Raw genomic sequence first — 12,455 nt, 5'->3', positions numbered from 1 at the left:
AGCTGTGCTCTCCTGAGTATGGTCACAGCTAAACCTGCATAACCTGAAAGGTTTGTGCAGTTGCTTGAGGGTGAAGGAAGACCTCAGCTCCCTCCTGGTTGTGATCCACTCTTCTACCCACTGTAGGTAAGCCACTAGATGGGGACAATGCCCACATCTCTTGACCAGTGTAGCCACTGGCAGCTGGGCTGAAGCTGGGAAGGACTTTCCCTAAGGGTGTCTAGAAATAGGACAAGGGGGAATGGTTTGAAGCTGAGGAACAGTAGATTCAGACTGGATCATAGGAAGAAGTTGTTCAGCAGGAGGGTGCTGAGACTGGCACAGGCTGCCCAGGGAGGCTGTGGCTGCCTCCTGCCTGGGGGTGTTGAAGGCCAGGTTGAATGAGGCCTTGAGCATCTGATCCTAGTGGAGAGGTGTCCCTTGGCATAGTGGGGAGGTTGGAGGAGATGAGCTCTGAGCTCTCTTCCACCCTGAGCCATTCTGTGACTCAGGAGAGAGTTCATTCTGAGGCTGTAAAAGATGCCAAGTCTCCTAGCAATTTTATGTGGTTATTTTTCAACCTTGACAAGCAGGATGGCAGACTGCAGGCTCTCAGCAAAACAAGCTGGGAGCCCAGAAAGGCAGATGTTGATTGCAGGATGCTCACAGCTCCTGTGCTGAGAGGACAGCCAGGTAAAACCATCCCTGGGAGAACAAAGAGCTTTAACTTGGCACCTGGCCATGCTGCTGTCATGGAACAGTTGACTTGGATGCCTCCAACCAGTCCCTTTGGCCATGCAGTGGCTGTGACTCACTTTGAGATGCCCATAGTTGTGTAGAGATGACAGCCCATGCAGAGGCTGGGGGAAGAAGGCAGCAGGACTTTGCTGTTGTGGTCCAGCTAAGAGGAGCAGGACAGCTGTGTCAGCAGGACCTCCACCTCCTACAGGGCTGTGTGGCAGGGAAGCAGAGCAAGAAGAGGCACCCTCTTCCATTCAGCAGATACAGGATTTGTTATGCACATGCTTAAGGCCCCAAAATAACACCAGAGCATTAATCATAGAATTGTCAGGGCTGGAAAGGACCTCAAGGCTCAGCCAGTTCCAACCCCCCTGCCATGGGCAGGGACACCTCACACTGCAGCAGGTTGCTCACAGCCACATCCAGCCTGGCTGCAAACACCTCCAGGGCTGAGGCTGCCACCACCTCCCTGGGCAACCTGTGCCAGGCTCTCACCACCCTCCTGGGGAACAACTTCTTCCTCACATCCAATCTCAATCTCCCCATTTCTAGTTTTGCTCCATCCCCCCCAGTCCTATCCCTCCCTGACACCCTCAAAAGTCCCTCCCCAGCTTTCTTGTAGACTGAACAGCAGAGTGGAGCAGAGGGGGAGAATCCCCTCCCTGGCCCTGCTGGCTGTGCTTCTCTTGCTGCAGCCCAGGCTGTGTTTGGCTCGCTGGGCTGCAAGTGCTCTTAAGCACAGAGAGAAAACTAAACCAAAAACAAAAGCTCCAAACCAACTCATATTTGGTGCTCTTCCTGTACTCTTGAGAATCCCCTGTCCCTTCACATCCTGCCCACCCTGTCTTTGGAGGACTTCTTTATCCTCCAGATATGCTACTGCAGAGCTACTGGAGCTAAATTTCTCTGCCTTGATCATCTTGCAGCTCATCTGTGGTGGTGTTCTGTTTTCCAGGGATGCTCATTTACTCCCTGGACTTTCAGCACTGGGGTTTTAAGCCAGTTGCTGCCCTTCCAGGCTCTGTGTCAGTGTCTGGTGGCTTTGCATCTCATTTTTCTTTCCTACATTAGCTGTTTTCTCACTACAGAATCACAGAAACATTCAGGTTGGAGAAGACCCTCAGGATCACCAAGTCCAACCAATAACCCTACTCTACAAGGGTCACCCCTAAGCCATATCCTCAAGCACCACATCCAGACCACCCTGAAACACCTGCAGGGTTGGTGACCTTTGAGCATTTAGGGTGTTTTTTCCCCCTTACTTACTCTTTTTTTCTTCCACTCTAAACTCCTTCCCTTTTGTGCCATGCTGCTGCCAGGTGCAGCCTCCTGAGCTGCTGGGTTAATATTTGATGGGGTGGCTGGGCAGAGGTAGCTCTGCTGCTCTGCTCAGCCAGCCCTCCTCTTGCCATGCGGCTGCCAGTGTCACTGGGATGGTAAGTCAGGATTTCAACTTAAGATTGCTTAAGTGCTTCACTGGGTGGGACAGCTAGAGTCCTGGCTGTGCTGGTGATGAAAAGCCTTTCCTCTACCTGCTCTCCATTGTTTACTGTCCCTGCTCATTGTCTGCATCTGCTTTGTTTTCTCTTAAGAATCACAGAATTGTCAGGGTTGGAAAGGACCTCAAGGCTCAGCCAGCTCCAACCCCCTGCCATGGGCAGGGACACCTCACACTGCAGCAGGTTGCTCACAGCCACATCCAGCCTGGCTGCAAACACCTCCAGGGATGAGGCTGCCACCACCTCCCTGGGTAGCAGCCATTAGAGCTCCTGCTGGCCGTGAATTCCTAAGCAGTGAGGACCCTTAAGCTGCAGCTCCGTCAGTTCTGTGCAGCCTGTTGGGTGGATGTGTTACCATGATGGGTGGATGTGTTACCATGGTGCTGCCTTGCTCTGGGGGGTGTCTCATGCTCTGATGTGACCATTCTCATTCCAGCTTGTGACTGAAAGCTTGGCAATATGGATATCCAAGATGGCAATGCTCTTCCTTCCTCTTTTGCACCATATTTGTGTGCTGCAGACCTCTGCCTTGGCCTGGAGCTTGGTTTACTGCAGTGTCACCACACTGAAGTTCTTGCAGATCAGTGTTTAGCTTTATTTCTCTAAGCCCTGCTGTGCAACAATGCTAACTCTGGCACCTGACCTGCAAAAAGCTTCTTGCACAGCAGCAAAGCAGCAGACACTGGTGCTGTCCTCTTGGTCATGGCACTGCTAACACCTCCAAAGGCTCCTTTTGCCAATCGTCCATGCAGCAAGGAGTCCTTCTTAATGTGGCTCTAGCTGTAAGCAAGCATGAGACTGCCAGGGTGGCATCTTTGTCCTGCTGAGGTTGGCAGTGCTGTTGACACCTGGGACTTGGGGGTGCTGGGGGAGGAGAAGCTCAACAGGAGCCAGCAGTGAGCACTTGCAGCCCAGAAAGCAAATCACATCCTGGGCTGCAGCAAGAGAAGCAGAGCCAGCAGGGCCAGGGAGGGGATTCTGCCCCTCTGCTCCACTCTGCTGAGACCACAGCTGGAGCTCTGGGGCCAGTTCTGGAGCCTCTGTGCCAGGAAGCATCTGGAGGGGCTGGAAGGTGTCCAGAGAAAGGCCAGGAGGATGAGCAGAGGGCTGGAGCTGCTCTGCTGTGAGGACAGACTGAGGGAGTTGGGGTTGTGCAGTCTGGAGAAGAGAAGGCTCTGAGGAGATCTAATTGTGGCCTTCCAGTATCTGCAGGGGACTCCAAGAAAGCTGGGGAGGGACTTTTGAGGGTGTCAGGGAGGGATAGGACTGGGGGGGATGGAGCAAAACTAGAAATGGGTAGTTTCAGATTGGATGCTAGGAAGAAGTTGTTCCCCATGAGGGTGTTGAGAGCCTGGCACAGGTTGCCCAGGGACGTGATGGCAGCCTCATGCCTGGAGGTGTTTGCAGCCAGGCTGGATGTGGCTGTGAGCAACCTGCTGCAGTGTGAGGTGTCCCTGCCCATGGCAGGGGGGTTGGAGCTGGATGATCCTTGAGGTCCCTTCCAACCCTAACAATTCTATGGTTCCTCCCCTCTACTTCCCTCCCTCATCCTCTCCTAAGCACAAGCCTTGAAGGAAAGACATTCAGCCAGGTAACGTTTGCCTTCTTTCACTTAGCTGTGGTTTGCCTCCTACCTGAGGAAGGGTTCCTTGCTCATAGCAGATTTTGTTATTCAGTTAATAGAAGGAGAAATAGGCACTGGTCTTATGTAGGTCAGTTGTAAATCCACCTCTCCCTCTCCTCTATATTGTTAAAGAGGAAGCAAGGCTGTAAGCTTCCCAGAAGGACCTGAAATTAATTGTGTGCCCTGTTGTGGCAGTGCAGAAATGCTAGAGCTGACTGCAAACAGAGTCTGAATCTGGCTGGCAGCTCCATGGTGTAATCAGCTCCCAGAGGCAGACAGCAATCATGTCACTGCTTGATGTGTCCAGAGTGTTCCTGCTGGTTGAACACAAAGCAGTTAACCAGAAGCAGCCAATAATTCTGGATTCTTTCCTCCAGAATGTATGCTGCTATCTGCTGCACACTCCCTGAATGATGGAGGTCACAGGACTTCAATTAAGCCCTGCTAAAACTTCAGTGCCTGTTACTAATTAACAGGGCTGGGGATTGTTTCCCTGCACAGCAGCAAGCATTTGTAATTGGTGTAACCATTGTAAGCTTCAGGTGCAGCTCCCTGCACCTCCCCTCTCTCCCAAGCAATGCATTATTAATCAGTCAGATTCCTCAGGAGTAGGAATCTGGCCAGGAGGGTTTGCCTTGGTGTCCACTAAGGCTTCTCTCCTGGTTTGTGCTGCAGCAGAGCGTGGTCTCAGGGCAGTGCTGCCTCTCTTTCTCTGCTGTCATTGTGGAAATAATCTGAGTCCTTTTGCAGCTGGAGTGCTGTTTCTAGTTGTACCTAGAGACCAGGTCTGAGGAGGAGCTGCTGAGGGAACTGAGGAGAAGAAGAGATTTAGATTGAACGTTAGGAACAAGTTCTGCACCAGGAGGGTGGTGGAACACTGGATTAGGTTGCCCAGGGAGGTGGTTGAGGCTCCATCCCTGGAGATATTAAAGGTGAGGCTCAACAGGGCTCTGGGCAACCTGATCCAGTTGAGGATGTCCCTGCTGAGTGCAGAGGGGGTTGGACTGGATGAGCTTTGGAGGTCCTTTCCAACCCAGAGCATTCTGTGGTTTTATGTTCAGGATGGAGAACAGGAGGCTCAGGGGAGACCTTATTGGTCTCTACATGCACAGAATTTATTGATCTCCTCAAGCAGTCCCCACCTCAGCCTCACGACCATCTTTTCTCTTGGTTTATTCTGCAGCACATCACCTTAGTAGAACCAAATCACATTGCTTTTAATTCACAGAATTGTCAGGGTTGGAAGGGACCTCAAGGCTCAGCCAGTCCCAAGCCCCCTGCCATGGGCAGGGACACCTCACACTACAGCAGGTTGCTCACAGCCACATCCAGCCTGGCTGCAAACACCTCCCTGGGCAGCATGTGCCAGGCTCTCACCACCCTCATGGGGAACAACTTCTTCCTAACATCCCAGCTGAATCTCCCCATTTCTAGTTTTGCTCCATCCCCCCCAGTCCTGTCACTCCCTGTCAACCTCAAAAGTCCCTCCCCAGCTTTCTTGGAGCCCCCTTCACATACTGGAAGGCCACAATGAGGTTTCCTGGGAGCCTTCTCTTCTCCAGACTGCACAACCCCAACTCCCTCAGTCTATTTCCATAGCAGAGCAGCTCCAGCCCTTTGCTCATCCTCGTGGCCCTTCTCTGGACACCTTCCAGCCCCTCCAGATCCTTCCTGGAAGAGAGGTTCCAGCACCCCTGTGCTCAGGCAGCAGCCAGAGCTGTCTTTGCACTAAAGATGCTTTGTTTTTCCTTCACCAAAACCTGTTCAGCTGAGTATTTTGACCAAAGGAAACGTTTGCTGCAGCACGGAGCTTTTGAGCTCTCTTCAGGCATTCTAAGAGGCAGTGATTTTGACTCCAGTGAAGCTGCTGCTAATGGGGAAGCAGAGCTTAGGCACAACTCAGCCTTGCAAGCACAGAAAAATTATGATGGTACATCCACTTAGCATAATTGCTGCACAAGAGTGGGATCTAGCAAAGCATTAAAGTGAATGTTTGACATTTAAGCATCTGGTTAGAGTTAGCGGGGGCTCTCATTTTACCTTGATGCCAAGAACGAGCTGCCACATTCAAGCTGAGTTTCTCAGGTTTGGAGTCGTTGAGCATGGCATTGAAAAAAATAATCAGATGCTATTTGGTACGAGAACGTGCTCTGCCACTGCTGCTGGTGGTGGTGGTTGCTGTTGTTCTTTCCCCGCTTTGCCCTCCCAGCGTGGGTGTCTGAGGCTGACACATTGTCTCAGCAAATTAAGTCAAGCTGGGAGCCGGGGCAGGGTGCTACAGCAGAGCAGCACATCACATTGCCATTTTTCAAGCAGGAGCAGTAATTAGGCCATTGCATATTTTATCCCCCCGTGTTTTCCAAGCAGTCTACCCAAGCAAGCACACGTGTAATGAGTCTTAAGTGCTCCAACCAGCAGCGAGGGTTCATCAAGTGAAAACTACAAATGGCTCTGCAGTGTTGCTGCCACCCACACAGTTTACACAGGATCAACAAGGCTGGAAAAGGCCTCAGAGATCAACAAGTTCTGCACCAGGAGGGTGGTGGAACACTGCAACAGGTTGCCCAGGGAGGTGGTTGGGGCCCCATCCCTGGGGCCCCATCACCATCAAGGTGAGGCTCAACAGGGCTCTAGACAACCTGATCTAGTTGAGGATGTCCCTGCAGAGGGGGTTGGACTGGATGATCTTGGAGGTCCCTTCCAGCCCAGACCATTCCATGGTTCTCTTTCTCCCTATTTTGATCACTTGCTTTCCAATGAGACTAATAGAGCTGGATGCAAGGGAAAAGAAGTTTACAGGTAGGCTTTTTTCTGCCCCCTCCTTTGCTTCACCCTCCTATTCCAAAGATGTAATTAACCTCTAATACCTGCTACAGTACTTTGTCTCCAGGTACATGCTCTAAGTACAGAATCTAACCCTTCAGCTTTCTTCTAGAGCATTTTGTCTCCAGGTTCATGCCCTAAGGACAGAATCTAACCCTTCAGCTCTCTTCTGGAGTACTTTGTACCCAGGTACATGCTCTAAGTACAGAATCTAACCCTTCAGCTCTCTTCTGGAGTACTTTGTGTCCAGGTTCATGTCCTATGTACAGAATCTAACCCTTCAGCTCTCATCTGGAGTGCTTTGTGTCCAGGTTCATGCCCTAAGGACAGAATCCAACCCTTCAGCTCTCATCTGGAGTGCTTTGTCTCCAGGTTCATGTCCTAAGCACAGAATCTAACCCTTCAGCTTTCTTCTAGAGCATTTTGTCTCCAGGTACATGCTCTAAGGACAGAATCCAACCCTTCAGCTCTCTTCTGGAGTACTTTATGTCCAGGTTCATGTCCTAAGTACAGAATCTAACCCTTCAGCTCTCTTCTGGAGTACTTTGTCTCCAGGTACATGCCCTAAGGACAGAATCTAACCCTTCAGCTCTCTTCTGCAGTACTTTGTGTCCAGGTTCATGACCTATGGACAGAATCTAACCCTTCAGCTCTCTTCTGGAGTGCTTTGTGTCCAGGTTCATGCCCTAAGGACAGAATCCAACCCTTCAGCTCTCATCTGGAGTGCTTTGTCTCCAGGTTCATGTCCTAAGCACAGAATCTAACCCTTCAGCTTTCTTCTAGAGCATTTTGTCTCCAGGTACATGCTCTAAGGACAGAATCCAACCCTTCAGCTCTCTTCTGGAGTACTTTATGTCCAGGTTCATGACCTATGGACAGAATCTAACCCTTCAGTTTTCTTCTGGAGTACTTTGTACCCAGGTTCATGTCCTAAGTACACAATCTAACCTTCAGCTCTCTTCTGGAGTACTTTGTGTCCAGGTACATGCTCTAAGTACAGAATCTAACCCTTCAGCTCTCTTCTAGAGTACTTTGTCTCCAGGTACATGTCCTAAATACAGAATCTAACCTTCAGCTCTCTTCCCCACAGATCTGATGGCACATCAGCCTTGCTGCAGCTCTCAGCAGTAGACACCAGGTCTGGTACTGCCCTCTGCCCTCTTCAATTGCATCAGTTCTCGCTCAGGAGGCGGAGAGCAGCAGGGATGGAGGGCAGCTCCCCGCCGCTCTGCGTCACCTGCGGCCAGGCTCACTGCCCAGAGGAAAACCACTTGTACAGCTACACTGAAGAAGTGGATGATGATCTGATCTGCCACATCTGCCTGCAGCCTTTGCTCCAGCCCCTGGACACGCTCTGTGGCCACACCTTCTGCACAGCCTGCCTTACCAACTTCCTGGCGGAGAAGGACTTCTGCCCCATGGACCGCAAGCTGGTGATCCTCCAGGCGTGCCGGAGGTCCAGCATCCTTGTGTACAACCTGCTGGACAAGCTAATGGTTAGCTGCCCTTTCACAGAGCACTGCTCACAGGTGGTGCAGCGTGGGCACCTTGAACAGCATTTCCAGACAGGGTAAGTTGCTGGTGCTGAAAAAGTTGTACTTGATTTTTCTTGGGTTTTTGTTTTTCCCCTTTCCTTTGCTCTTTTTCTTACTGTGTGGTGTGCTGAGATCACACCTCACTCCCACCCCCACCCCAGGAAAATTTGACAGACTAGAAGCACAGTGGAAGCACAAGCCCTGTGAGGAGGTGTTGAGGGAGCTGGGGTTGCTTAGCCTGGAGAAGAGGAGGCTCAGGGGAGACCTTATTGCTCTCTACAACTACCTGAAGGGAGGTTGTAGCCAGGTGGGGGTTGGTCTCTTCTCCCAGGCAAGCAGCACCAGAACAAGAGGACACAGTCTCAAGCTGTGCCAGGAGAGGTTTAGGCTGGAAGTGAGGAGAAAGTTCATCCCAGAAAGAGTAATTGCCCATTGGAATGTGCTGCCCAGGAAGGTGGTGGAGTCACCATCCCTGGAGGTGTTCAAAAAGGGATTGGATGTGGCACTTGCAGCCATGGTTTAGTTGTCAGGAGGTGTTGGGTATTAGGTAATAGGTTGGACTTGATGATGTCTGAGGTGTATTCCAACTTGGTTGACTCTGTGATTCTCTGTGTGTATATATGTGTGTATATATAGAGCTTCATTCATCTATATACTTGCAGCCCAGAAAGCAAATCACATCCTAGGCTGCATCCAGAGCAGCAGAGCCAGCAGGATGAGGGAGGGGATTCTCCCCCTCTACTCTGCTCTGGTGAGACCACAGCTGGAGCTCTGTGTCCAGTTCTGGAGCCTCTCTTACAGGAAGGATCTGGAGGTGCTGGAAGGTGTCCAGAGAAGGACCATGGGGATGAGCAGAGGGCTGGAGCTGCTCTGCTATGGAGACAGACTGAGGGAGTTGGGGTTGTTCAGTCTGGAGCAGAGAAGGCTCCCAGGAGACCTAATTGTGGCCTTCCAGTATGTGAAGGGGGCTCCAGGAATGCTGGGGAGGGACTTTTGAGGATGTCAGGGAGGGATAGGACTGGGGGGGATGGAAAAAGACTAGCAATGGGTAGATTCATCTTGGATGCTAGGAAGAAGTTCTTCTCTATGAGGTTGTTGAGAGACTGGCACAGGTTGCCCAGGGAGGTGGTGGAAGCCTCATGCCTGGAAGTGTTTGCAGCCAGGCTGGATGTGGCTGTGAGCAACCTGCTGTAGTGTGAGGTGTCCCTGCCCATGGCAGGGGGGTTGGAACTGGCTGAGCCTTGAGGTCCCTTCCAGCCCTGACAGTTCTGTGATTCTCTGAATGTCTCACTCCTTTTTTATGTGGAATCAAATGCTTTCAAAGTGCTTTGTGACGTGGTTGGATACCGTTTGTGGTTAGCTGCATAATGGAAGTGTGGATTGAAGTCATCCAGAGAGATCTGTGAGTTTTGGGAAGCTGAGCTATCATAAAAATTTTAGTAGTACATTAAGGGTTTTATAATTGCCCTTTCTTCAATCCTGTTTTGAATCACAAATGACCTATATGAGAAGTAGAGCAGAAAATGTCCTGGTTTGGTGATGGTCTTTGGCGCTGAGGGCTCCTTCCTGCCAGGTGAGAACTGAACCAGCGTATGGCACCATGGGGCTCACAGAGCAGGGTGTGGAAGGGCATCCTGGCTAGGCTCCTCTTCCAGCCTGACCTCTTCTGGGGGTCAGGACACCCTCTCTTCTGCATCTGGGACATCCTCCCCAGGGAGCAGTTTGGATCCCCTGCAAGGAGAGAGCTGATGATGACTGCTGTGTGTTGCTGGGTGAAAGCACGGGCTGGTGCTGCTGCTTCTGCCTTGCATCTTCTGTCTTTTGAAAGAAAGGGCAGGAGAGTGAAGAGATCCATTCAGGGCTGTGATTTCTGAAGGCAGACAAATGCTTTGGTGTACTTCAGTCCAGAGAAGAGAAGGCTGAGAGGGGATCTGATCAGTGTCCATCAATATCTGAGGGGTGGGGGGCAAGTGGAGGGGGCCAAGCTCTTTTCAGTGGTGCACAGCAATACGAGAAAGAACAATGGATACAAACTTGAACCTAGAAAGTTTCAGCTCAACATGAGGAGAAACTTCTTTGCAGTGAGGGTGGCAGAGCCCTGGAGCAGGCTGCCCAGAGAGGTTGTGGAGTCTCCTTCTCTGGAGCCTTTCCAACCCCACCTGGATGCATTCCTGTGGGGACTGCCCTGGGTGATGCTGCTCTGGCAGGGGAGTTGGACTCAATGATCTCTGGAGGTCCCTTCCAACCTCTAACATTGTGTGATTCTGTGATAGTTCAGGCACCAGCAGCTCAGATTTGAGAAGGGGTGGAGGTCTGAGAGATGCCCTTTTTGTGACCTGTGTCTCCTGTCCAGTGAAATTACTCCCCTGTGGTTTGCAGATGTGAGTTGCGCTCCTAACTGTGTGCTTCTACCTGTGCACTGTGGAGCAAGCCCCAGCCTCCACACTGCTTCTGGGGACACATTCCTGCACAGACAGGTAATGCTTAGGGTCAGAGCATCTTGTGAGCCAGGCAGAACAGAAGGGTGTTGGCATGGCTGCAGGCTCCAGGGTCTTGAAGGCTGTAACGAGAAATGGCTGCGCTGCTTGCCAGTCAAACGTGTCCCCGTTTGAACTGCAGACCTCATTTCCTGAAGCATCTGGATTCTCACAAGGAATTTATTCACTGAAGTTATGATGGTTTAACCAACCAAATAAATGTGACCATTTTGCCTTACTAAAAATATGGGGGGGGGGGGAGGAGGGGGGCAGGAAACAACAAACAAGCAACCAACCAAACCCAAAACACCAAACAGCTTCTTGATCCCCTTGCCAAAGGTCAAGAGCTTACTTTTCATGTGCTAGAGGCTTGGTGTTTGTGGGTTTGGGTGTCCTTGGCCCACCCAGCTCTGGATCTGGCTTTCTCTGTTGAAGCTGCTGCTGGGTCTTGACCTAAAATATGACAGCAGCAGTGTCCAGCCCAGTGTCCTTCTCTGACAGACCTCAAATACTGATTTAAATAGCAAAGCAGGTAAGGGGTCTGGCAGTATGCTGCAAGCTGCTGTCACTGAGATGATTTCTCTCCTGACTCCAGCCCCCAAATCTTACTCCCCTAGTGCAAAGATCCTTACTTTTTGCTGTGCACAGAGTTGATTTTACTGGGGTTTAGATCCTCTTAATGTCTTTTTGACATGAGGGTGGCTGTGGCCATAAAACTGGCGAGAAAAAACCCCAGCCCACACAACAAATAAGCAAACTGCAGTATTGTTTGTGACACAGTCCCTGATCTCTAGTGGTGACTCTCCTGCATGGGCATATGCAAGTATCTCGGTTTCTCTGTGAGACAAAGGAGGAGAAGGTAATGATACCCTTCACATACATGTCTTGCAGTGTTGTAAACCATGGCTTGGTCCTGCAAAAACCTGGCAAGTTTAATTCCAGTGGTTGTAATTGAATGCCTGTGGCCTAGATTTCCCCCTTACTACCTCTAAGATCTAATGTCCCTGGCTCACCTGGCCTAAGTCCACCCAGAGGTAGTAAGACTGGCCCAGCAACATTCCCACAGCCTCCTCCTGTTCCTTCTTCCCTGTGTCAGACTCCTCCCAACAAGTCCTGGCTTTGCAAACCCATGGAGCAGGAGCCTGGAAAGAGAAAGCAGTGGTCTCCCTTCCCATCCAAACCTGCACTAGAAGGCAGCACTACAGAGGCTGGGAGGCTGCTACTTTGCTACTCATGACATGGATTTTCCTTCCTTAGTATGGTTTTGAGGGCTGAGTTATCCTAAGGCCAGAGGCAGGGGAGTAGGAAAGCATGGGGAATGTTTGCTGCTGGGGATTTCAGCTTTTCACCCAAGGGAAGGAATAGGAGGGCACTATAATGTCCTGGGCTGCATCAAAAGCAGAGTGGCCAGCAGATACAGTGAGGTGGCCCTACTACTTTGTTCTGGTGAGACCTCACCTGGAGTGCTGCATCCAGGTCTGGAGCTCTCAATATAGGAAAAACCTGAATCTGATGGAGCAAGTCCAGAGGACCAGGGGTTGGAGCACCTCTGCCACGAGGACAGGCTGAGGGAGCTGGGGGTGTTCAGCCTGGAGAAGAGAAGGCTCCAGGGAGACCTAATAATGACCTTCCAGTACCTGAAGAGGGCTACAAGAAGGATGGAGAGAGACTGTTTGCAAAGGCCTGCAGGGACAGGAAAAGGGACAATGGCTTCAAGCCAGAGAAGAGCAGATTTAGAGTGGATGTTAGTGGAACACTGGAATAGGTTGCCTGCCCA

The 12,455-nt window shown here is 51.1% G+C and overlaps 1 protein-coding gene across 2 annotated transcripts in view; it reads left to right on the top strand.

Annotated features, from left to right (window-relative positions):
* Positions 1 to 12,455, top strand: part of LNX1 (ligand of numb-protein X 1) — a 106,952-nt gene that overhangs the window by 12,154 nt on the left and 82,343 nt on the right. For both annotated transcript variants that reach the window (XM_068137691.1, XM_068137690.1), the window contains exon 2: positions 7,757 to 8,236. In XM_068137691.1, the coding sequence (XP_067993792.1) occupies positions 7,757 to 8,236 (480 nt within the window). The remainder of the gene's footprint in view (positions 1 to 7,756; positions 8,237 to 12,455) is intronic.

Source organism: Melanerpes formicivorus, unplaced genomic scaffold, assembly GCF_026170545.1.
Source record: "Melanerpes formicivorus ecotype bairdi unplaced genomic scaffold, bMelFor1.0.p_v2 SCAF_4, whole genome shotgun sequence".
NCBI lineage: Eukaryota > Metazoa > Chordata > Aves > Piciformes > Picidae > Melanerpes > Melanerpes formicivorus.
This window is presented reverse-complemented; position numbering and strand designations above follow the sequence as displayed.